The 26272-nt window shown below is 44.5% G+C and overlaps 1 protein-coding gene across 3 annotated transcripts in view; it reads right to left on the minus strand.

Annotated features, from left to right (window-relative positions):
• Nucleotides 1-1965: 1965 nt before the first annotated feature.
• TMTC4 (transmembrane O-mannosyltransferase targeting cadherins 4) overlaps nucleotides 1966-26272 on the minus strand; it is a 56236-nt gene continuing 31929 nt past the window's right edge. For 2 of the 3 annotated variants that reach the window (XM_042255040.2, XM_015098258.4), the window contains 12 exons: nucleotides 23651-23743; nucleotides 23257-23421; nucleotides 21710-21912; nucleotides 20044-20215; nucleotides 19823-19954; nucleotides 14299-14378; nucleotides 14021-14128; nucleotides 13786-13927; nucleotides 7982-8096; nucleotides 6818-6930; nucleotides 5089-5158; nucleotides 1966-3203 (listed from right to left, as the gene is read on the minus strand). In XM_042255040.2, the coding sequence (XP_042110974.1) occupies nucleotides 3055-3203; nucleotides 5089-5158; nucleotides 6818-6930; nucleotides 7982-8096; nucleotides 13786-13927; nucleotides 14021-14128; nucleotides 14299-14378; nucleotides 19823-19954; nucleotides 20044-20215; nucleotides 21710-21912; nucleotides 23257-23421; nucleotides 23651-23743 (1542 nt within the window). In that variant the 3' untranslated portion in view covers nucleotides 1966-3054. The remainder of the gene's footprint in view (nucleotides 3204-5088; nucleotides 5159-6817; nucleotides 6931-7981; nucleotides 8097-13785; nucleotides 13928-14020; nucleotides 14129-14298; nucleotides 14379-19822; nucleotides 19955-20043; nucleotides 20216-21709; nucleotides 21913-23256; nucleotides 23422-23650; nucleotides 23744-26272) is intronic. The other variant, XM_042255039.2, reaches the window with a different exon arrangement.

Raw genomic sequence — 26272 nt, forward strand, 5'->3', positions numbered from 1 at the left:
TCAATTAATTTCACTGGGGACAAAAAAAAAAAAAGGTTTTCTAATTGCCATTCTTTCAACATTTATTAGCTTCAGTTAGTCAATAGAGAAAAATATTTTCCCCTACCAACTATGGCTATTTGGTAACCATGCAGTCATGACAGATAGGTCAAACCTGTCCGTTGAGAAACCTATAAAAGTGAAAGTGAAGTCGCTCAGTCATGTCTGACTCTTTGTGACCCATGGACTGTAGCCCACCAAGCTCCTCCGTCCACGGGATTCTCCAGGCAAGAATACTGGAGTGGGTTGCCTATACCTTCCTCCGAAAGTCGAGTCTATCATTTAAGGCAAGTACTGAGTCAAGCACCTCAGTACTGGGAGGGAGGTCTTATTATGCCCACATTACACATGGGAAACTGGAGTTGAGGCAATGCTAAATGACTTGCCTATGACATCAAAGCCCTAGAGCCAAGAACCAAGTGTAGTTTTTTTCACCTCAAAGTCTAATAGGTGTGAATATGAATATACATGTCCAATGATTTACTGTGGGGCTTGGTCTATTCTGTGAGATTTTAACTCAGTCATCTGAAATAAAATGTAAAGACCATGCTTAAGAAATGTGATAGAATCAGAAACCCAAAGAGCCCTGTGAAGGCACAGTGGGCTACGTCTACACAGTGCAGGTCTTAAGAAATAAATGTAACATTGCATTTAATAGGGAAGAGATGTACAGAGAAATAAAAAATATCCCCGGAGTATCTTCTGAGGCTTTGTGATGTTTACTATCAGAGAGGTGAAGAATTATTTGGACTCTCTGATTTCCCAAACTGGCAATGATCGCTGTGTTTGTTCTGATACCACCCCGGCCCTCAACTGAACCCCATACCATGATTGAGCAGTACAAACACAAGTTTAAGAAAAATATCAAAAACGAGGGGGAACTGGGAGTCAGATCTCCACTTTAGTCTTGTTAGAAGGGAAACCTAAGAAATGAAGAAGGTGGCTGCCTTAAGAAGGAAAAAAGGAGGAAGAAAAGATGAACAGCATGGCCCACTTCCAAAATCTGCCGAGATAAAAGGCTCCATGAAATGTCAATCAGGCGAATGACTATTTTCTCTGGGCCGAAGGCAGCTGTGATGGAAGTCCTGAGATGGAGCAGTGAGAGCTATGGGGGTTCATTCTGCAGGCAGGGCGTCTTGATTTGACACAAGTTTTAGTATCAGTACCAAAAAAAAAAAAAAAAAATCACAAACAGGCTGTTATAAGAAATGGTTTTCCTTTACTCTCAAAAGACAAGCGCTGTTTTAAAGAAAGAAATTAAAAGAAAAATCAACAAGCATATAGTACATCTATTATCTCCCAAGCTAAGTGCTATAGGAACACAATGAGCAATAAAGCAGCCCCCGCTCCTCAGAGCTCTATAAACTGTTATTGTTGTTTGGGGACTGTTTCTCAAAGGTTTGAAACAGCATTTTCTCTTCTGAGGATCTCAACCGTCGTAGGTTACAATTACCGATTTACGACTCTATGCTGGTTGGCCTCGGACCCCACTCCCCACAAGCGAGTGTAGACAATCAATTCATCTCAATGTGAGATCTACTCACCCCGTTTGTTGAACCTGGATTACTATTAATCGGTGCCTAAAACAAAATAGTGGAGGGGGAAACAGCAACCCACTCCAGTATTCTTGCCTGGGAAAGCCCATGGACAGAGGAGCCTGGTGGGTTACAGTTCATGGGGTCGCAAAAGAGTCGGACACGACTTATTGACTAAACAATGACAACAAAAACCAAATAGAAGCCACATTCTAGAAAGAATGAATTGGTCACTTTGATTTCAGTTTAAGGAAAGAAGACCAAGAGTCAAATATTAGGTTGTTCAAAATGTTCATTTGAGTTTTTCCATAACATCTTAAGGAAAAATCCAAACAAACATTTGGCCAACCAAGCAACTTGAAAATCAGCTATTAAGGAGGCAATATGACACTTTTATACTGGTTTGTGTAATAATTTTACTGCATAAGAAATTACACGGATTGCATAAATCATTAGGTCAACAGCAAATACAGAAGAATAAAACAAAATGAATATGATTATTCTGACCCAATAAAACATGATAAATTAACCAGTTCTTAAAAATATCACAAACTCCTCAAATGTGGTTCCTTTTGAGAGGAAGTTTACCTCTTGCATTTTTTGGATAAGACTGTGGTTCTATGAAGCTAAACGGGAAACGGCTTTCCAGCTACACATATAAAAACACAACTTACGTAGATGTGTAGCCCTCTTAATACTGGATATAACAAAAATAAAGACATTAGGCTGTCTGTTTTTATCTAAAGCATAGCTTGAATTTTCCATTAAGAGTGACAGTTTATGTAGAATACTACACAATTTTGCATGCTACAAATAGCACGAGTTGAAGAATCCAAAAAATATTGGAGGAGTGAATTTCTTCCTATGGAAAAAGTGTAAATATACTAGATGTTAAAATTTCCACTCTTCATTCAATTATTTGCCCTGTTCAAAACATAAAAATACAAATAAATATTTCCTTACAAATGAAGTACATAGCATATTGTTTGAAAAAAAAATTAAAAAACCAAAAATCTTAATTTACTTGTCATTAAATAAAAATTCTAATATACAGACACATTAGATATTTATATAAATGTAGGAGTCCGTTTGTCATTTTCTGTTCACAGTCAATGTTTAATAGTATGAGTCTCTATACAACACGACTCGTTCCAAAAGCAGGTTTAATTCTGCTGTAAGTCGCTCAAGATAATTTTTTTCCTCTTTTTCTTTTTAATTAAAAAAGACTTTATTCTTGGCTTTTCAGAAGTTATGTTTGAATTGTCTGAAAAAATACAATTTCAATGCAAAAACCACATCAAGCATTCAAGAGTAAATTGCTGGTGCTATAATCTTTTTGCAGGTCTTTGTTTTCACAGGAAAAAAAACAATGAAGTAAACAACATGTAGGACTTTACATGGTTAAACGCAAGCACGAGATATGGACAATCTGCCTCATGCACACACACACACACAAACTCAAAAAACGAAGGAAAAGGGATCAGACGTTTTTCTTTTGCATTTGTTCCAGCTTTCTTCTTAGAAGACCATAATTTTCCTTAGTTCCCGACGCTGTCGGGTCAAGCCGCAGAGAGATCTCGTAGTGTTTTTTGGCCAAGTCTAGATGGCCCCAACGATGATAGAGCACAGCTGAAATAGCAAGAGATCAATTTCATTGGAAAGGCTTCTGAATAACTTGCTGTCTTCCCAACCACTTGCACAAAGAAATATAACAGAAACTCTGCAAGCAGTTTTCCAAAACCATTGTTTAAAACAATACTGTTTGTACTGCCAACTTTATTTATTGTAATCATACCCCTTGGTGATCATCCGTTTAACCATTCCCAGTTACTCCTGGGGTTCTGAACCATCTCCCAACAGAAACAGTGTTGCATAAACAAGTAAAAGAAAAGTTCCTTAAGTTTGGTGATGCTGCCCTGAAATTTCCTGGAAGCCGGACTGGATAGGGCTGGGCTGCCACACCACTTAGCACAAAGCCACCATGTAGAAGACCAGCTGTTCGGCTTTTTTTTCTTTTTTTAAAATAATTTTTATTTATTTATTTTTGGCTGTGCCGGGTCCTAGAGGCTTCAAGGGTTTTCCTCTAGTTACAGTAAGCGGGGGCTACTCTTTGGGCTTCCCTGATGGCTCCGAGGTTAAAGCATCTGCCTCCAATGCGGGAGACCCGGGTTCAATCCCTGGGTCGGGAAGATGCCCTGGAGAAGGAAATGGCACCCCACTGCAGTATTCTTGCCTGGAGAATCCCACAGACAGGGAAGCCTGGTGGGCTACCGTCCACGGGGTCGCAGAGTCGGACATGACTGAGCGGCTTCACTCACTCACTCCTCAGTGCAGTGCATGGGCTTCCCGTTGCTGTGGCTTCCGTTGCGGCAGAGCACGGGCTCTGGGCACATGGGCTCAGTAGTCGTGGGCACATGGGCTTCGCTGCTCTGCAGCATGCGGGATCTTCCGGGACCAGGATCAAGCCCCTGTCTCCTGCACTGGCAGGTGGATTCTTTACCACTGAGCCACCAGGGACGCCCCAAGACCAGCTGTTTATTTAATAAAGATTCCCTTACACCTTTTGGCAACATCATAGCTTGTTTGTTGCCAGCTGGAATTCAGGGCTCTCACATCGAGATCTGACCACAGAGTGACAGTAAAATAAATCTACTTATTAGAATAGTAAGCCTCTGATGATTATAATGATTTTTTAAGTAAAATGAACTTTCGATGTGAGCAGTACAGCAACCACTGATGCTTCATCACTTTTTTTTTTTTTTTTTTTGCAAGGAGAAGCTACAGAATCTATAGGGAAGAGATTTGGTAGGAAAAACATTCACATGACTGAGCCTTCCAAATATCAACAAGCCTTGTTCTAAAAATCTGAATTACTGGGACTTCCCTGGTGGCCCAGTGGTTAAGATCTGCCTTGCAGTGCAGCCACATGCCCCAGGGCAACCAAGCCTGCATGCTACCTCTAGAGAGAAGCAACTAAGACTCAATGCAGCCAAATAGTTATTTTTAAAAATCTGAATTACTGGGATATAAAAATAGAAGAAAGGAATTCTAGGGTATAGATCACTGTAAATGCATTCTTAGTCAAGGCAGAGAACATACGAATGCAAGGAAGACCAGGTTAGAAGGAAGGTCCACTACAGAAAAGGCAAGCACACACAGGTCAGACTGCAAACTTCCAAAGCAATTCTCAGTTCACCAAGGCCAACACACGCTAGATTTGAAAAACAACTCTCCCAAGTGATTTTACAAAAATGTACCTATTTCACGAAGTGAAAGTGGCTCAGTCGTGTCCAGCTGTTTTCAACCCCATGGACTCTACAGTCCATGGAATTCTCCAGGCCAATACTAGAGTAGGCAGCCTTTCCCTTCTCCAGGGGATCTTCCCAACCCAGGGATGGAACCCAGGTCTCCCGCATCACAGGTGGATTCTTTATCAGCTGAGCCACCAGGGAAGCCCAATATCACTAAGATTATATAGAATTCCCGTATGATTCAAGTTGAAAATTTTCCTTACCCAAATTGCCATGGTAACTTGCTGTATTTGGATGAGCTTTAATTGCTTTGAGGAACAAAGCTTCGGATTCCTAGAAGATGAAACACATACAAGATAAGGTATGGCACGCAATGCAAAGGTTTCATGCACAGTTTCATCGCCTGTGGTTTTCAAACTTTGAACGTGCTCTTTCTGTTCCACCAGATCCTCCTCCCAACACTGAGGAGGCCCAGCAGGGCCACGCTGTGTTGAGAAGAGGCTGGGAACGGTGACCCACTGCAGGGTGTGACGGAGCAAAGGTGACAGCGGAGTCAGGACAGTGGCCGAAAAGAGGATGAATACGCTAAGGACTCTGCCACCTGCCTCCCAGAAGTGGCGGGAATCCTGCCACATCAAGCAAGCAGCTAGTTCAGGGTGCAGGGGAGGATGAACAAAGGTCAAAGCAGGAAAGCGCTGGGCTCTGAGAATACCTGTGGAAGGGTCACATCCGGTCACCATCGGTGAACTCATCTCCGGGATTCTCCAGGTTAGGAGGTGGGGTCTGGGTAACCTCCCCAAAGAACCCACAACCCCCTGGGGAACCCAGAAGCAGCCCAGTCAGTTGGAGAAAATAAGCAGAGAGAATTGGGGAGAAACAGCTACAACTGGGTCCCCTCTGCACAGGTAGACTTGCAAAAAATAAACACGATACCCCTTAAAAGGTTATCGGTCAGCAAAATCTAGAAATTCAAAAGTGTATACTGAAGCTATGAAACTCCCTGAGTATTCAACTCGAAAAGGAGAGAAATACATGAAATATCTTAACTGCGTGTTGTTTCAGAAAATTATACTGACAATGCTATCTCTGAGGTTGTTGGGGTCTCAAAGAGTCAGACATGACTGAGCGACTGAACTGAACTGAATTGAATGCTATCTCATGAGCTGAAGAGAAGTAAATAACATGGGACAAACGGGAATTAATGAGTACTTCTAGGCCTGGTGCGATCAAAATCATGTACGGTCCTTGATTCGGGAAGGAAGTGCTTCTCTCATGAAAGGACTAAGATGTTGCTTCTAAAAGTGTGTTTTCTGTAACATCTGTGTTAGGAGGCCAGGATGCTGGTTAAAAATGCCTATTTGCTGACCTTACCCAACTGAGTCATGGGGAAGAATAAGCATTTGTAATCTCACAGGCTCCCTCGGTGGTTCTGACACACAGAATTAAAGTCTGAGATCAGTGCCATTGGGAACGGAGTCCCCTTCAGTACACAGGGAGTGATGCGCCCTGTGACTCACAGTCTACTGGCCTCTCCTGGGAGCCCAGTTACACACAGCTGAATCAGTTTTCATTGGTCAGAAATTTCTAGGGCTTTGCAGGCAATCTGTAACTTCCTGCAGGTGAGGAGAAACCTGGAAGCAGGAAGAACCAATCCTATCTCGCCTTGGACCAGTATTCTTTCTGTGCAAAGACCACCAGCCCCACTGCCAGGACAGCGTCACTGCTCTGTGCTGGGGAAGGGGCTGGGGAGTCCGCCAGGACTCATGGGCCTCTCCTCCCTCCCACATCTGAGGGCCAGAAACCATGTGGAGTTGGGGCCACAGAGGCACCTCTCGGGCAGCTTCTCCAGGATGCAGACAGACTAAGCCACGCTGGTATGCGGCTAGCACGGCTCGGGCCGCGTTCTCAACTTAACTGGGCAGAAGTTACGTTTATGGTTCCTGTCAGCTGCTGGCATTCAGTGCAAGAAATCACGGCCTGGGGTCTACACACCTTGTATTTCTGGGACTTCCCCAGCACGTTTGCCAAGGAGAACATCAGAGAGTGATCATTAGGTATTAATTCCAGGGCCTCTCTGCCAACAGCTTCAGCTTGGGCTAAATTACCTATGAGTGAAAAATGGAAAACTCAAAAAACACGTTTGCACTGTAGTAGTGTTTTAGTCTAATTAACAAGGCTTTTGTGCATAATGTAAAATTATGAGTAAACTTTGTAATGAAATAAATATGGAACATGTAACATACACACAACACACACACACACAACACACACAACACACACACACACACACACACACACACACACACACACAGGACCTACCAGCTGCAAAGCCATGGCAGTCCAGCACAATTTTGATATAATATACTAACAGTTTTGGATTAAATTCTGTCACAGCATGTAAAATCTAATTTTAATTTCCCCCCAGATACCAGGTCTACCCAAATAGGAGCAAACAAGCCTGCAGAATAAGAATATCCCAGCAACCCTTTAATAACTGAATATTTATAGTATTGAAGCTCACATTCTACACTTCCTTTAGAAACAAGTGCATTTCTCTCTCCACACTGTACAGATGGCTGACTAGCTTTAAATTCTGCCAAATGAAAACTATCATTTCTTATGGGATGGTTAGATTTTTTAAACTGGGGAATAGAGAAACTTCCAACTGATCCAGTCTCCCACATGCTAAGAAAACCAGGTCATCAAGTTTATTATTATCATTGTATCAAAAATAAGGATCTCTGAGGGTAAGTTTGAGGGCATCTCCTTTGGGTACCATCCATGAACTTTAGAGCATGGACTCAGCACCGTCCATTTTATAAGCCTGGAAGGCATCCTTACTCGTTTCTGGGAACCTCTAGCATCCTAGATGAGGCCCGTTGTCACATGACAGGCTTAAGATGAAATGAGATGTTAGTGCACACCGGCCCCATTACTCTACACCACCTCTACGCAAAGGGTCACTTTCCCAAACATTCATATTCCAGTATGTCAAAGGAAACTCCATATTCTAGATTTTATATTTGCCATGCAAAATACTGAATCCTAGTTTCATGTTAAAAAAAGAACTCTAACATACTATTAAAAAAACCCATCTCTATTCCTTAATTATCCAATGGTGCAGTACTGGGGACTGACTGAATCACTACTCCGCACCTGTGTTATCGAGGAGTATGATCATGTTGTTCCAGGCCAGGCTGTGCTCTGGCTTTAGCACGGTAGCGTTCCTCCACGCGTTCAGGGCATCCACGTGACGATTCAGATCTGCGTACTGAAAAGAAAGCATGGACTCCTGGCAATCAATCAATACTCCAATTCTCTTTTGCTTTCTCTTTCCAAGATCTAACCAACCTAGACCAAACCAAACTTGCATGTATCGAGCTTCCAAATTTTCACATTAACTCATTTAATTTTCCAAAAAATCTCAGGGATGAGGAGAACTATTCCCATTTCACAGATGAAGTAAACTGAGGCACACAAAGAGGAAGTAACTTGCCTAAAGTTCCACATCTAGAAATGGGAGAGCAGGGAACGGGACCAGGTGGTTTAGCTCCTCAGCCTACAACCTTTTAACTACAACCCATAACTTAGTGATTCTAGGTGTCGTTATGTTGTATACTACTGAGGAGAGGTAAGGAAAAAAACGAAATCATTAGTATTTTTCTAGAAAGACTTCATATAGTCCAGGTATTATTTAAGGTATTATTTTAAATGGCAAACAAAACGTTTAATGTGATTAAGCTCCATGTGTCAAGCTCACCTTGTGTAAAATGGTCTTCCTGCCTCAATCTAAGCCTTCAATCCTATGAAACTATGAGTATACCAGACATATTTTATGAATCGCTGGAAAAGTCTCAAGCAAGGACGTAAACCCCTTTGTCAATCTGGAGCCTGTTTGCCTCCCTCAGGAAGGAGAGAATGATATACTGCTGCCTTTTGAGAGAGAATGCTAACACTGACAACAGAATATAAAATGGCTAGTTCTCAATTTACATAGTTAATAAAAGCACGCGGAGGGAATGTGATGGGCGTTTTTAGCAGGTGACCCTCTGGCCCTCTCTGAAAGTGAAAGTCGCTCAGTCATGTCCCACTCTTTGCGACCCCATGGACTATACAGTCCATGGAAGTCTCCAGGCCAGAATTCTGGAGTGGGTAGCCGTTGCCATCTCCAGGGCATCTTCCCAACCCAGGGTTCAAACCCAGGTCTCCCACATTGCAGGTGGATTCTTTACCTGGCCCTCTCTAATTCAGTTCAAATGCACATCTCAACTGAATGAACATGGTTCCTTTAACTGCAAACAAAGTGCACGTGATGACAATTTATCAGAATTTAAGGCGCTTTCCTTATTTACCATCAAGTCTGTCTTTTCCTTAGACAACAGAAACACTGTGACTTGCCCTGTGACCCACACGGCAAACAGGTGACATCTTATGCCAGAAAAAGAAATGTTGAATGAATTACGGAAATATCTGTCAATATCCATTTGCTAAAGATGTTGTTGAAATCTCCCATGAGACTCAGAACTCTGGTTAAAGTAGTTTAGCCCTTAAATGAGGAAATATGTAAAGTTAAAAAACTTCAAATAATTTAGGTTGCCTAATTATATCACATTTAATTTCCTCTTTATATTTGATATTTCATTGATTTCTCAGTCAATTCTCTCCAGCAACTAACACGCATTTAAGTCACATGGACAAGACTCATAGGGATTTTCCAGGCAAGCGTACTGGAGTGGGTTGTCATTTGCTTCTCCAGGGGATCCTTGCGACCCAGGGATGGAACCCAGGTCTCCCGCATTGTAGGCAGATGCTTTACCATCTGAGCCATCAGGGAAGTCAATTATATCAACAGTTAATTTCCTCTTTATATTTGATATTCCATTGATTTCTCAGCCAATTCTCTCCAGCAAGTAACATGCATTTGAGTCACATGGACAAGACTCATAGTGACATTCTTTCTAAAGCACTCAGGAAAACTAGCATAACTTCGTTACATGAACATTCTTTACGTATTTTATTATTTATTACTATTTATTAAAGAGTAACACCTGACTGAACCAGATTAACATTTACTCTTATTTTGCCTTGAACTGGCTCAGACAGTAGAAAATCTGCCTGTAATGCAGGAGACCCAGCTTTGATCCCTGGGTTGGGAGGATCCCCTGGGGAAGGGAATGGCAACCCACTCCAGTATTCTTGCATGGAAAATCCCATGGACAGAGGAGCCTGGTGGGCTATATAGTCCATGGGGTCACAAAGAGTGGACACGACTGAGCGACTAACACTTACTTTTACACACTTGCCTTTATAGCATCTATACAAAGTGAACAAGCACTTTAAGTGAAACAGATAAAAATGGTGATTTAATAAGAACTACTCATCCAGGAAGTAAACAAGTAAATAAGCACATTATTTTCCTAATACTCATGCTGAGCTTTCTATGCTCTGCAAACTACATTTCCCAGGGTGCTTTGCTATTTGGCTCCTCCCAGTTAAGTCTTTGCCAATAGGAGTCACAAGTGATGATCAGATGGTTGGACAAGGAGTAGCCCTGTCCCTCATTCTCGCTCTCTCCTTCCTTATTATCATTGGCAGCATCTCTACAGTGGTCATGTGCCCTCCTCCAGTCTCAGGGCTGGACTGTGGTGGTTCTTTTTTTTTTTTTTTTTGTGGTTGTTCTATCACCATCTCAGTCTTCAGTTCAGTTGCTCAGTCGTGTCCAACTTTTTGCAACCCCATGGACTGCAGCACACCAGGCCTCCCTGTCCATCACCAACTCCCAGAGTTGACTCAACCTCATGTCCATTGAATCAGTGAAGTCATCCAACCATCTCATCCTCTGTCGTCCCCTTCTCCTTCTGCCTTCAATCTTTCCCAGCATCAGGGTCTTTTCCAATGAGTCAGCTCTTCACATCAGGTGGCCAAAGTATTGGAATTTCAGCTTCAACATCAGTCCTTCCAATGAACACCCAGGGCTGATCTCCTTTAGGATGGACTGGTTGGATCTCCTTGCAGTCCAAGGACTCTCAAGAGTCTTCTCCAACACCACAGTTCAAAAGCATCAATTCTTTGGCACTCAGCTTTCTTTATAGTCCAGCTCTCACGTCTCACATCTCAGTCTTCGGGTAATGATAATTCCTGAGATGTGCTGCCTTCCATGGGGGCACCACCTCATCCCGCTTGTCCCCCTAACCCCACGCAGTTTCCTTTTACTCCCCGAGTTAATATCATTTTTCCACAAGTGTTTTTCCAACAGCTGTATAACCCGTTCCTTGTACTGAATCTTCTCTAACATACTTAGCATGGTTTTGGTTTTCCTGAATGGCTCCAGACTGATACAGTCAGTCCTTGCACAGTGAACTGTGTCCCATCACCATTACCATAGTTCTCTACTATCAGTGATGTGTCCCAAGTAAGGGCTTCCCTGGTGACTCACACTGTGAAGAATCCGCCTGCAGTGCAGGAGACCAGGGTCCCAAATAATCCAGCTCTTTCCCACTTCCTATGTCACATGGGAACTTCATTATATTCCCTTCTTATCTGGATCCAGACATCAAAACACATTTCTGTCTCCCACTACTAAAGAGTGACTACGGAGGATTTTTTTTCCAAACAGAAACTCTTACGGTAAGTCCCTATTATTTGCTGATATATAAATATACTGGTTGAGCTTTTAAAAATTAAGCTCTTAATGCTTTTAAGCTGTCAAGCAGGCAAAAGCTAGATAATTAAACCACAATAGAGGACAAAATCTTTAAATAAGCAAGAACAGCTGGCAGGAGAGAATGCATGAAGATTACTTCACGGCAGCATAATTAGTAAACAATACACAGAGTGGCAGAAGGTTTCCATCCAGTGAAGAGTAGGATGATCTTCTGCGTGAGAGAGGGGATGAGTCCCAGGACCTGGAGCACAGTGCTAGAATCCTCTAGTTTATATTCCATCTTCCTTTCTTTGAACGTTAACTTGGCTCATTTACCATAAATTCTCAGTTTCGCAAACCCCAAGGAACGGCAGCGACCGGTAGCTATTGCAGGAAGGAAGAAGACTGCTAAGTATTAGAGCTTTAAAGTATTAACCCAGGACTCCAGGCAGATACACTCACTTCACAAACAATAATGAGAAGCAAAAGAGCTGCCTCCAAAAAAGAGGAACAAAAAAGAATCAAAGAATTCAGTGGGGGCTGGGGGAGTGACGGATTGGGAGTTTGGAACTAGCATATACAAACTATTACACAGACAGTGGATAAACAACAAGGTCCTATTGTACTGCGCAGGGAACCATAGTCAATATTCTGTAATGAACCATAGTTGGGGAAAAAACAAAGAAGAATTCATGTGGATCTCAAGAATACTATGTCAATGCAAGTCCTGGTGTAGACACAGTAAACAGTAATCTCTGCCATAACCACCAAGGCAGGTATTTGGATAATAGCCAACTTGTTTCCAGACCTCTTCTCATTTCATGAACTTTGTAAGAATCTAACCTGCGTTATATGTGATTGGATTTTCTGATCTCTACTGATATCATTATAGAGAAGTTGTACTGTCTCTCTTCTCTCCAAGAAAACGATACACAGGACCAGATTATTTGTGTGTGAGTGTGTGTGTGTGTGTGTGTGTGTGTGTGTGTGTGTGTGTGTGAGTGTGTATGTGTTGGCCACTCAGTTGTGTCTGACTCTTTGCAACCCAAGTACTGTAGCCTCCCAGGGTTCTCTGTCCATGGAATTTTTCAGGCAAGAATACTGGAGTGGGTTAGTAACCAAAATTTCCATTAAATAATCTCAAAGCCCTTTTGTGGGCTCCTGAGCTTTCTTTTATGGGGGTGAGGGGTGGTTCCCTGTAAAAACCCAGGGAACCGTCCCTTGAGACAGGAGAAAAGGAAAGCTCAGAAATCACATTATGGGTTTGTTTTTTTAAATTTCAGTTTTTATCCGTGTTTTAAAAAACAGAGAAGCCAATGTTTATCAGGAAGTAACCCCTTGGAACACCATTTTACAGGGCACAAAGGGACTTTAAAAATTGTAATTTACTCCTTAGTTTAACCTGTTGCCTTTATGATCTCTTAAACTTGGCTAATTCGAGTTGGCTTGCTCTCTAATTAGAGCTTTAAAAAAAAAAAACCCACATATTAGGAAATCAAATAGCTGCCTTCAACTGAGATAAACGCCTGTGAAAGGACTTCATAAGATGTACAGGGCAAGAATGGGTGTCGCTATTCTCACTTTTTTTTAAAGTGTCGTTTAAAGAAATTATGTATTTATTTTTGGCTGTGCTGGGTCTTCATGGCTGTTAAGGCTTTCCTCTAGCTGCGGTGAGTGGGGGCATCTCTCTAGTTCTGGGGCGTGGGCTTCTCACTGCCGTGGTTTCTCCTGTTGCCCAGCACAGGCTCCAGGGTGAGTGAGCTTCAGCAGCTGTGGTTCCCTGGCTCTAGAGCTCAGGGCTCAGCAGTTGTGGCAACTAAGCCAGTTGCCCTGTGGCCTGTCGGATCTTCCCTGACCAGGGGATCGAACCCGTGTCCCCTGCATTGCCAGGTGGATTCCTATTTTTTCCACTTGAATGTTTCATCAGTTTTGCTTGTAAAATCCCATCTGAAGTAATACAATATTTCAAATGACCTAATCACTTTCTTCTGCCTGGTGACAGTCAATCCTATGAGGCTGGACTAGATTCTTCCTGATCAATCTCTGTCTTCCCCCAAAGTACGGAGGATATAGTGCTAGGACAAGAATCCGCCTGCAATGCGGGAGACCTGGGTTCGATCCCTGGGTTGGGAAGATCCCCTGGAGAGAGAAACAAGCTACCCACTCCAGTCTTCTGGCCGCAAAGAGTCGGACACGACTGAGCGACTTTCACTTCACTAAGAGGGCAAGTACCAAACAGACGTTACAATGATAACTGTGTAAAGAGGGAAACAAAATCATGCTTTTCCTCCGCAGCCGCAGAGTACCGCAAGCTCACCAAACGCCCCAGGTTGTAGTAACAATCCGGGTATTTCCTCCGGTGCTTGATCGCTGTCCGGTAACTTTGCTCCGCGGCTTGGAACCGCTTCAGGCTGTTTTGTACAATGCCTAAATTCATCCATGCGGCAGCAAAGTCTGGCCTGGAAGGTGAACGAGGCAAAAAGAAAGCGTCAGCCCCCAGGAGGCAGGAGCGCCCGTCCTTGCCGTGAACACAATTATAAGAGGATGCTTACTGTATCTGCACAGCCAACGACAGCAGCTCCTCCGCTTCCTGAAGCTCGTTCCTCTCTTTCAGGATGTTTCCCAGATTATTCATGGCATGGACATACTTGGGATTTAATCTGGAAGTGGAAAAAGAAACCAAGCCCGCAGTCTTCACCCAGCTCTCAGGCACTGGCAAACCTAAAGTCAGGGTCCTCGCGGGGGCAGGTTTTTAGTGCTAGCAAGTTACAATAAGACACAGATACTGTAAAAACGGCACGTCTTCTGCGAGATAAGCCGCTCGCAGTACCTCACCGCTTCCCGGTAATATCTGATGGCCGCGGTCTGATTGCCTTTATCAGCCAAGTTTTTGCCAACGTTGTAGTGAACCTGAAAAGAGAGGAAAAACTTGGCTGTCAGCTGCCAGGCTTCTTTGTTTGGACCTGGGAGGCCCATCATACCTTCTAACTGAAAGCAAAGGACTGTTGTTGTTGTTTAGTCGCTCAGTCGTGTCCGACATTTTTGGCGACTCCATGGTCGCTCCTCCCCCTGTAGCCCACCAGGCTCCTCTGTCCATGGGATTTCCCAGGCAAGAATACTGGAGTGGGTTACCATTTCCTTCCCCGGGGGGATCTTCCTGACCCAGGAATTGAACCCATGTCTCCTGCATCTCCTTTCTGCATTGGCAGGAGGATTCTTTACCGCTGAGCCATCAGGGAAACGGGTCAAAAGTATTTCTCCATCATCAAACGTTCTTTTTGGAGGCGTACAATGTAAAGGTCAACAGGAGTCTCAGAGAAGATGATGCTACAGAAATGCACGCTGCATGCTGACAGAGACAGTAACAGGCGACTTGCAGGTGCTGACGCGCTGCTTCGCTGTCACTAAGCGTCTTACCCAAGGTTGTGGTGCTGGATTTGAACCCAGGCTCCAAAGCCTGTGTCTCTTCCCCCTGCATCACACCCATGTCTGAGGGGGCCAGGTGAAGACGGGCCAGCTGCTCAAGGCAACTTCTAGACCCACTCACTCACTCTGCTGCTTCTCTTCAGGTAAAATAATGCTTTTTTGGGGTGTTACAGGCTGCACTGTGACGGTAAAGTTCATGTTGAAGTCCTAGCCCCTCGTACCCCAGAATGTGACTGAATTGAAAGATGGGGTCTTTAAAGAGGTCCTTAAGTTGAAACGAGGTTCTTCAGGCCCTAATCCAATCTGAATGGTGTCCTTATGAGAGGAGGAAATGGCGACACACAGTGAAACACCAGGGATGCCCGCACGCAGAGGAAAGGCACAGGAAGACCACGTGAGGTTTTAGCAAGAAGTCTGCCAGCCAAGGACAAAGGCCTCAGAAGAAGCCAGCCCTCTGATGCCTTGGTCTTGGACTTCGGGCCTCCAGAGCTGTAAGAAAATAAGCTTCTACTGTTTAAGCCACGCAAGTGTCTTGTTATGGTAGCCCTAGTGGACCGATATAAGGGCTTCCCAAGTGGCTCAGTTGTAAAGCATCCACTTGTCAATGCAAGAGACACAGGTTCGACCTGAGTCAGGAAGGTCCCCCGGAGGAATAAATTCCAATCCACTCCAGTATTCCTGCCAGGAGAATCTCATGGTGAGGATCCTAGTGGGCCCCAGTTCACAGGGTGGCAAAGGGGTTGGTCGCAGAGTTGGGGATGGGGGAAGGAGAGGAAAGCAGAGGATGAGATGGTTAGATAGTATCACTGATTCAACGGACGTGAATTTGAGCAAACTCCGGGAGACAGTGGAGGACAGAGGAATCTGGTGTGCTACAGTCCATGGGGTCACGGAGCTTTGGACATGACTTAGCAATTGAACAACAACAGTGGACTGATATGTAGTGAATTACAATAATGGTTTGAGTACAGTCAAGTAGCATTATATCTGAGCATTCAAAAGCCCTTCTAAAAGTCTAACCACATCCTGCCTTATCAATCGTCTTCAAAAGATACTACTATTTCTAGAAGGGTATAGAACAGTGCGATATTCTTTAAGCACGTATGTAGCAGAGATTTGTTTTTTAACTCCCAATTTTAAAGTCTATATTTCTATTTTTATCTCCTTGCGCACAAGGAATCAGAAAACAAGAAAATCATGGGTGACAGAAATGTGTAATATTGTGCAGCACGCTATATAATTTAAACTTCCCGAACTAAATTACTGTCTATCCATAGGTATTACCATCTTCAAGTTATAGCTTGGAGGAGGCTATGGCTGGATCCTGGGTTTGGGAAAGTGTGCTCTAAATGGTTTGATTTGGGGCTTGTCCCAGTCCCAGTCCCAGGCCCAGGCTGGAAGTGTTAACTTCACTCCTGTCCTGCACACAAAGGGAGGCTCCAACCTGCGAATGTGGACGTGCCTATGGTCCCCAGAATACAAAGACAGCTCCTACACAGACTTCAACTCAGCGAGCTCCTGCCACTTCCTGGGAAATTCTGTTTTCTCAGTCAAATGCTCAGACAAAGAGCTGAACTGCCCTCTGCAGTAGAGCCACTGTTCTGTTAGACCAGGAAATCAGCGGAGGGAGGAGGGTGCCTCTGCAGAATCAGACTGCAGGGAAGTCAGTGGAACCAGTTAAAGATCAGAGAGCCGCCTAGAAGCCCATAATTACGACTGCAGAACAGGCTTACTCAGAGGCCAGCCTTATCCTATGGGTTATATGCAGGGACATATTTGAACAGAAAACCCACTTGAAAAACCAAAGCAAAACGCTCAGGAACAGTTTACTTAAAACAGAGTTTAAAGAATGATTTTTGTTTCCATGGAATGTAAAGGATTGAAAAAGTCTGCTGATCCTTGAACCTTCCCTCCAGCCTTTGTGATTCATACGCCAAGGCAACGAACCAGCACAGAAGCCACAGATAAGACCCCTGGTCAAGGATATGTAAATACAAACGAAGTGAAAGCATCCGTAAGGGAAGAAGGCACATTCAACACAGCGGTTTCAAATTTCCTGTTAACACTTGATGTTAAAATGTTTTAACCACATAAAAGTCCTATAACCCACCCTGCCTCATCCTTAAGGAAATACCTCATTGTGGTAAATGATCCCTTTCATAGCTAAACAAACTTAGCATTGTATCCCAGGATTGATATAAAATGCCTCATACTTTCAAGCCTCGAAAACGAAGAATGGCTGCAAGTATAATCAGATACTTGGTATCTCATCTGTAGTAGGAATTTAATTTCTATTTGGCTCAGTTCAGTCACTAATATCACAAGTTCCTACCAGATGCAAGGCACTGTGGGTAATTCCAATGCCTGACCAGGCTCAGCACCGAGTCGCATTTGTAAATCTGGGCCTGGTCTACAGCATAGTGCCAACTGCTAAATTAACAGTCAATGGATAGAAAGTGGAACGAGTGCAGAAAATGCATCTCGTGCAACAGAGTCAAATGAAATCATCCTAAAGGAGATCTCTTCCCTGAAATCAACCTTTTTTCCAAGAAAAAAAAAAAAAGAAGTGTAGAGAATTTTAATACACTTCAATTTATCGTGCCAAGTAAAACAACAACAAAAAACCCAAAACAAACAAACAAAAAACCAACTCTATCTTGCTCATAAATACTAAATGTGCTTAGTTGCTCAGTTGTGTCTGACTCTTTGTGACCCTATGGACTGCAGCCCGCCAGGCTCCTCTGTCCATGGGGATTCTCCAGGCAAGAATACTGGAGGAGGTTGCCATGCCCTCCTCCAGGGGATCTTCCCAAACTAGGGGCTGAACCCAGGTCTCCCGCATTGCAGGCAGATTCTTTACTGTCTGGGCCACCAGGGAAGCCCCATACTGAATGGCATCACTAAAAAATGTTCCTGGAGAGGCTTGTCACTATTGGGTGCACTTTGAAGATGAGATCTTATGTGTATGTCTTAAATTTAAAGGCAAAAACTGCACACACAGGCACATGATTGTGTGCGTGTCTGTCTGCACAGCCCCTGAGTTTTCTAGCCTGTGATATATGAAGTCACTCACTGGGGCAGCCGTGTGGGCTCAGACATCACACGGTCCCATCCCTGCTTGTTCCCCAGGGTAAGCTGGGTGCAGGACTATACCCGGTCTCTACCTACCACCTGAGTTACTAACCCAGATACCATCAGCTCCGTCCTTCTATGCTTCAGTCTCTCACATTTGGAAAATTAAGGAACATAATAACCTTTCTCTAAAAGCCTTCAAGGGAGGATAATGGAAATTAATGACAGAGCCTCTACAAAGAAATGTGAGTTCCTTCTGGGGAAGAAGTAAAATAGAAGGGGTAATTACTGCTATTCAAACAGAAAAGTAAAAACAAAGCAAATCTATTAACATTTATGAAATTAAATCACAGGCTGATTTACTTTCAGTAGCATAACATAAATGGTTAGGTCAGCAAATCAAACAGACAATAAAAGACTGAAGTAATTCACTCTTTTATCTAAGCCTCTTAACTATAAAACATGAACAAGTTTTTTCAAACCAAGGGAAAGACAAACAAAGAGTCAACACGTTTTATATAATACTATCCTTCACTGCAGGGTCACAGTAAGACATCAGCTATTCATTAGATTTCTTCATATAGTTTTGCCTGAAATCACTGCTTTCTCTTAAGCATAGAATGTGGAAATGATATAGAACTTCATGGTGCTTTTATTGACCCTGCTCCAAAGAGGATCGCTTTTAAGCATCTGAGGAAGTTCCAATCCTGATGACACCGAAAGACACCATTATTAATCACATAATGATCTATGCATGCTAAGACGCTTCAGTCGCGTCCAACTCTTTGCGACCCTATGGACTGCAGCCCACCAGGCTCCTCTGTCCATGGGATTCTCCAGGCAAGAATACTTAGTGGGTTGCCATGCCCTTCTCCAGGGGATCTTCCCAACCCAGGGATTGAACCCCTGAGTCTCTTATGTCTCCTGGGTTGGCAGGAGGGCTCTTCACCACTAGCCCCACCTGGGAAGCCCTAAGAGAAAATATTCTCACCTGACTCCTTGGCCTCCCATTTTGAGCCAGTATCACTCCCTTCTTTTCATGTAACGGGACAGCCAATACTAAAAAGGAGCCTACGAAAACAAACATTTCTTGAGCACTTACCATGTTCTAAGTACCATGTCAGGGCATTTCAGAGACCACATTCATGAAGGCCTCACGACAAGCCCAGGGGACAGCCATGGTCCCCCTCCTTGTTACAGATAAGGGCGTTCAATGTTCAAAACCATTTTGCCCAAAGATGCACAGCTGGGTAAGCGAAGAGATGGAGTTCATCAAGGATACAAGTGAAACAAATTCCTACCAGACCGTGTCAACAAGAACACTGCCAATTTTAGAGTCTATGCATTTTATTTTTACCTAATCTGGCAAAAACAACTCTAGGCAGAGAAGCCACAGGTGATAGAAACGTGCGTACTGCACCCCACAGAGCATCCTTAAATTCCTAAACCAAACTGCTGTCCGCTGGTAGGTATTATCATCTTCCAGTTATAGACTGGAGGAAGCTGGAGTGCATGTTTCAAAAAGTGTGCTCTAAGAGGTCTGACTATGGGTCTCCCCAGACCTGAGCCTGAATGCATGGAGTTGCCCACCCTGCCACCACCTCGATCCATGATTGGACCAACTGGAAGATGAATAGAAACATGTTTAAGAAACATGTTGTTTCCCTGACATTGTCTGGTTTTAATGATTCCTTTTTAATTATTTTGCCTAAAGTGTAATTGTAGTAAACTTTGTCAAGATCATGTAAGGGAAAAAAAAAAGAATGAAAAAGAAAACCTCCAAGTCTATGACCAAGGTCATATTCCAGATTCTCCTCACTCCGCTGTCAAACTTAAAAACGTGGCAGCCAACATACCTTGGCATTGAGAGGACACACAGACAGGGCGCTTTGGAAAAGCTGGTCTTCACTCCGCCACTCGCTGCTGCGAACCACACATCTCAGCATGTTTAGGAATAAAATTCCCAGGATGAGAGCAGCAATCAATTTCTTAAGAAGAGAGGGATATGGGAAATGTCATTAGTAAAACCTACCCATCGTCTTGGTCAGGAACGGCACCCACCTCACCGGGCCAATACCTTTTTCTTCGTGTGTTTACTGAGCGCTGCAAATCCAAACGTCAGCAGCATGCAGTAGCCGGCGCTGGGGAGGTACAAGACCCTCTCGGCCACCACAAAGCCCACTCGGAAGAACAGGTTACTTGCGGGAAGGAATGGGATAATGAGGAGTCCCAGGCCCAGCGTGAGGATCCTGGAAGACGAGAAGTAGTTAGAATGGCTACTTTTAGAATTTTCAAGAAAAGTATTCTACTCTATATGAAATCCATGATAAAGACGCCCCTTCCCTTTTTTCTCTTTTTTTTTCATGCCAGCAATTAAGAAGAGGCATCAGTAGAGGGTCTAACCGAGGACCATTAAGATAAGACAGAAAAATCTTAGCATCAAGCATAAGAATAAATCTTAGAAGTCCTCACATTCACATGAATAAAGTTAGAATGATTACTTAGCGAGGTCTTATGAAGTTGCCTGCTTCTAACTATATCTCAAACCATGTCGGAGTCAAATAGCTCAACACCTACAGTATCCCAATTGGGCTAATTGGGATATTGGTCCCAGTTAGTCCAATTTAGTCTCCTGATCTTTAACAGGATGTAATGTCACTTAACTGGTTTAAACTTTACAAGATCTGAAATAAACTCGTATCATTTGGGGATGCTCCAGCATAAATTTCAGTTGAGCAAAAAGAAAGCTGAGAGCAGCGGGACACTTATGGAAGCAGGTAAGCATTCCCAGAGTCCCAGGTGATGTTAAGAGGATGAATCAGAGGCTGGGTCAAACAGCAAGGTCCTTCTGCACAGCACACGGAACTATCTTCAAAATCCAGCGATAAACGGTAATGGAGAAGACTATGAAAGCAACACACAGATGTATAAAGAAACTAAACACAGCGTTGCAGCTCAACTACACTTCAACAAAATTAAAAACCAAACAAAAAGAAGGCCGGTCAAATCTGATAGCTCCTTCCCACAAACCTGTGCTTGCAGTGTTAGAAAATTCCCGCTGGCACACGCACAGCGAATTGGGACAGAGGTGTGTCACCCTTTAGAATTACGAACCGATTTAAGGCACAGGGTAAACTCAGAACTGAATTTACTTTGAGAAATTACTCATCTCATTCCAGAAACACTTATGCCTAAAGGAAATCATCTTAAATAGTTTTCTTTTCCCCAGAACAGGTTTTTCCTCCCAATTATTTCCTCAATACCCTTCCCTCCCCCCACCTCCTGCTTTTTTTTTTTTTTTTGGTGAGAAATAAGAGTCTCTCTGGGGTGGCAGCTTATTTTGTACAAATAACAAGAGAAGGAATCGCTGTCACATCCACTAGGGCTTTCTGAAGGGGAACTGTGAAATGATGGGCACAACACACATCAGTTACACTCTCCGTTCAGACCATAAATTACTCTTTACCACCTATGGCGAGAAGGATCTCAAAATGCAACATCACGGTTGCGGGGGGCGGGCGGGGAGATGAAGCAGTCATCAGGCGCCCCCTCCAGTCCACTCCCCTTGAGTTGAAGCCAGCCATGGATTCCGAGTGGACAGAGCTCATCCTGCCCAGACGTGAGCATCTCTACTGAAACACCCGTCCTTGCACAAAATCATTATGATAATCCGCGGTGCTGGATTTAGCAACATGCTCAGACTCCACCCAGTGTGGAAGTTAAAATTCAGCTCGGCCTCTTACCTTCTCTTGTGGCTGTCTTCAGAGCACAGGGCTTGGCGTATCAGGCCAATTAGGCAGAACCAGAGCGCTGCCAGAGCAATCACCCTCCAGTCCCCAACGGACTTAATGAGGGGGATGCAACCCATCGACCAATCAAAACACAGCCACCAAGGGCACAGCAACAGCCAGGCATTCAATGAATAGTAGTAATTATAGTTCATGGCCTGCCAGTCAAAAGAAAAATAAACATTTGATACTGAACTTGGAAAAAAAAATACATATATATATATGCATCTCCTAGCTTCCCTTTGGAGGCCTTCATGTTTCTGCTCAAGGAGCCCAGTTATATAAAATAAAATGTTGCCATTTTCTGCCCTGGGCACCAGGCTGAAGTGTGCAGTTGACTAAATACATTGAGATTTTTTTGTTTTTAAATAGATTTTAAAAATACAGCAAAGCCACCAGACTCCGCTTTACATTTGTTATATTTCTGGGGATGCTATGTCCTAATTATTCACTGATGCCCCAAGTCCGTGACCCAGGAAACTTGCTGTCCAGGGGTCTCTCACGTGTCTGACGATACAAGCGGAGGGTTTTATGGTGTTAGATTTCTGTCTGTATGAAACGCACAGCTAAGACACCCTTGCCTTCAGAAAAAGCAAACCTTGACAAGAAAGTCTGGACAGCGTTAAGACTTTTAAAGACACCACCAGTAGGGACTTCCCTGGTGGTACAATAGGTAAGAATCCACCTGCCAATGCAGGGGACACGGGTTCAATCCCTTGTCCAGGAAGATCCCGCATGCCTGGGAGCAACGAAGCCCGCGTGCCGCAGTTACCGAAGCCTGGGCGCCTATCGCTGGTGCTCTGCCAGGGGCGAAGCCACCAAAATGAGGAGCCCGCGCACCATAGCTAGAGAGCAGCCCCGGCTCGCTGCAGCTAGAGAAAGCCCGCACAAAACAACACACTCAGTGCAGCCAAAGATAAATAAATGACTTTTTAAAAAGATACCATCAATACTGCTATATTTTATCTTAACCTCAACACATCAATTTCCATTATACCAAAAGTAGGTTAGGGGACGATGTAAGGAGTCTGGCAAGAAACCTGACATTTTCTAAACCACTCCTCTTGATTTCGTTTAGAGTGAAAGTGAAAATAGTAGTTGCTCAGTCCGTGTCTGGCTCTTTGTGATCCCATGGACTGCAGCCCACTGGGCCCCTTGGTTCTTGGAATTCTCCAGGCAAGGATACTGGAGTGGGTAGCCATTTCCTTCTCCAGGGGATCTTCCTGACCCGGGGATCAAACCTAGGTCTCCTGCATCGCAGGCAGATTCTTTACCGTCTGAGCCACAAGTAAATACAAAGACTTTACACCCTTTCAAAGCCCTGATAAAAACCTGGTTTCACCCCAGAACTTCGTTGGTGAACGGAAACACATGTGGAAGTGTTCTGATTAAGGGGGGGTTTTGTGGGTATGTTGGGGAGGGAGGTGAGGAGGAAGAGGGAGGGAAGACCTGGGGATCTGGTGGGCAAAGATGACCCAGCGGAGGATGGACCCAGGACTCACCCTGACCAGCACGCTGTCGGCAAAGGAGGCGGGGTTGTCCACCTCGGTGAAGGCGGGTGGGCCGGTGCCCATGATCTTCCAGCGTACATACAGTACCCCGGCTCCCCCCAAAGCCAGGAGGGTCATTCTGAAGAGGAGGCCCCCTGTCCGGAGCATGCCAGGGCTCTGAAAGGACAGCGCAAGGCCCGCAATGTTGAGGATTTTTCAAATAAAAGTGTGGCCAAGCCAGGTATAAATGTGCAGCAATTCTGGCTGAACCTCGCTGACACTGGGCTTTAAAAGGCTGCCTGTTTTAGAATTCAAAGTTGCAAGAAGTACTTTGAAAATGGTTTTTTAAGCCAGCAGGTACGTGACATTTTCCACATCTCGGCTGGAGACAAAAGAAGATACTCACCTCTACCAATCTGTCCTTACGGAGGACCTTCTGGACAATTTCCAGGACATTTAACTTGCCTATCACCAAGATGTCGAAGATGGCATTCAGACCCTAAGAAAGCAAAGCAAGGAATCAGCCATGGGACAGCCTAACTGATCAGGTAGCCAGGATACGCCACAATTCTATCGCATAATCTAGACGAGAAATATCCTGGATTAGATCACCGTAGATAATCTCTTCAGCTCTAAAAACAAAACAAATCCTACGGTTCCTATGAAATTAGCTCATGATATTCATATCAAATTTACTTGTTTATTTATTTAATTCTTGGTTACACTTGGTCTTTGATGCTGTGCACAGACTTTCTCTAGCTGCGGTGAGCAGGAGCTCCTCATTGGGCTGGCTTCTCTCGTTGCGGAGCACAGGCTCAGTAGTTGTGACGCACAGGCTTAGTTGCCCTGTAGCATGTGGAATCTTCCTGGACCAGGGATCAAACCCGTGTCCCTTGCATTGGGAGGCCGATTCTTTACCACTGGACCACCAAGAAAGTCCCATCAGATTTGTTGTCTAGTAAATCCCCTGTTAGTCACAGTTTCATAGCCTGCGTGCAAGAGTATGATAAGAGGCAGGAGAGCTAGAGCTTTGGGGTTCCCAGGAGAAGTTCTGCAGAGGCCCCTCTTCCATTTTTTCCCCCTAAAACTGTCCCAGAGTTGCAGCAGAGCCAATACCTGTGCAGTGGCTATGCCTAAGCCAATAAGGCAGCCAGCAACCTTGAAAACCCAGCCATGTACGTAATTACACTTCAGGAACCTGGGGTGCTGCCTGATGAGGGCATATGCCCTGGAAGAGAGGGAACAGAACATACAGACCCTGGTGGGGCTGCAGAGACATCCCAGGCTCAAACTCCTCGTCACCCACCAGCTGTCCCTTCCTGCCTGGCACACAGCCAGCCCCACAGGGGAGCGTGGTCATGTGACTGAGTTCTAGCCAATGGGATGTGGGCAGAAGTGATCACGCACCTCTTGGAGGTTTGGTCATGGACCAGAGCACGCCCCACCCTTGGTTTCCCGTCCAGTTGGCTGTGGAGGAGATGACGGAGGTGTCTGGAGTGGCACTGGAAACCATACCCTGAGGATGGCAGAGCCCCACTGTGTGGAGCATGGCCACCTCTGCCCATGACTTTTAGGGGGAAGATCAATAACTCCAATCATGACCACCTCTGCCCATGACCTTCAGGGAGAAGGTCAATAACTCCAAGTATGCAAAACCCCCAGCTCTAGGAAGTGTGATACTGCAGCTGCATTAATGCTAACAGCTTCCAGCAGCGGCACCATAGTTCCTTTCTAGTAGGTTCGGCTGCTCTTAAAGCTCTGACACCTGTGGTTACAAGCTGAGGGCTCATCTGGCCTTGGGCTCTACCCTTTACCCTGCAGTGGACTTTCCATAAACGTGGCTGCTGTAGACAACGCCATGCAGCTGAACTCCCTGCTGGAACTCGGCAGAGTGGTCAGAATATACACTGTGCGGATGGTTCAACCTGCCCTTCGATGACGTGGGGCCTCCAAACACGGAGCTTCATGGCAAAGAGGATCAATCCTAAGTCGTCAGAAGCCAGTGGTAATTTGTGGTTTTCAGCGCAAGGGTGACATCTCTCCTCAGCCCCCTCCCACACATGCTGGGAGCTATTAATTATCCAGCACACGGGCCAGCGCTGGGTTAATCACTTCACAGAATCCTCATTTTACTCACCCGTGTGATGCATGGTTTTCCTGGGTCACAGAGGACCACTTCTGCCCAGGTGTGAACCATTTTCTAGAAGGCAGGAAGCTCCCTGTTGAGCTGTGCTGTCTTCTTATGCCATGTGTTTCTCTGCCTGGGAGCTACAGGACAGTCACCCAGTGCTGATGCGGTCAGGCTTTCACGAGGACTGAACCAAACATGAGCCTGGCTCTCTCTCTCCCTTCCCATTTAAACACGTCATCAAAATGGCCACATTCTAGTCAGATTTTTGGAAACCTGCTCAACATCACCCTATCTTTATTCATGAAAATTCAACCTAATTTTTTAGTGATTTTCTTAAAGGAGGTGGGAGTCACCTGGGGGCCTTGTGAAATGGAGGTGCTGTTTCAGCAGGCCTGTGGCGGTGGGAGGTCTGAGATCCTAAATCTCTAATAAGCTCCCAGATGGTGTCAACGCCACTGGTCTTCAAGCCACACTGAGACAAGCAGGATTTCAGGACGGCCGTTCTCACAGAATGATTTTCACTCCCTACCAGGGGGGTGTGCTTGGCAATGTCTGGAGACATTTGAGGTTGTCACAACTGAGGGAGGAGGTGTCCTTCTGGCATCTAGTGGGTAGAGACCACGGATGTTGCTAAATATCCTATGATGCACAGGACACACCCCAAAGAAAGAATGACTCAGCCTCAAATGCCAATAATGCCAAGGTTCAGAAACACTGGTCTAGAGCAAACTTTTAAAAAAGTAACTCATGAAGTTCTAGTATCTTTGCACAGCAATTCTTTCAATACTGTTTCCTAGCTAGCTGACCTTATTCGTACAGATTGAATTCAATAAAACCATTTATCTTTGCCTCAGCTGGTGTCCAGCCCCAAAGAGCTTGGACCTGGGAAAGGAAGAT

Source organism: Ovis aries, chromosome 10 (genome assembly GCF_016772045.2).
Source record: "Ovis aries strain OAR_USU_Benz2616 breed Rambouillet chromosome 10, ARS-UI_Ramb_v3.0, whole genome shotgun sequence".
In the NCBI taxonomy this organism is placed as follows: Eukaryota; Metazoa; Chordata; class Mammalia; order Artiodactyla; family Bovidae; genus Ovis; species Ovis aries.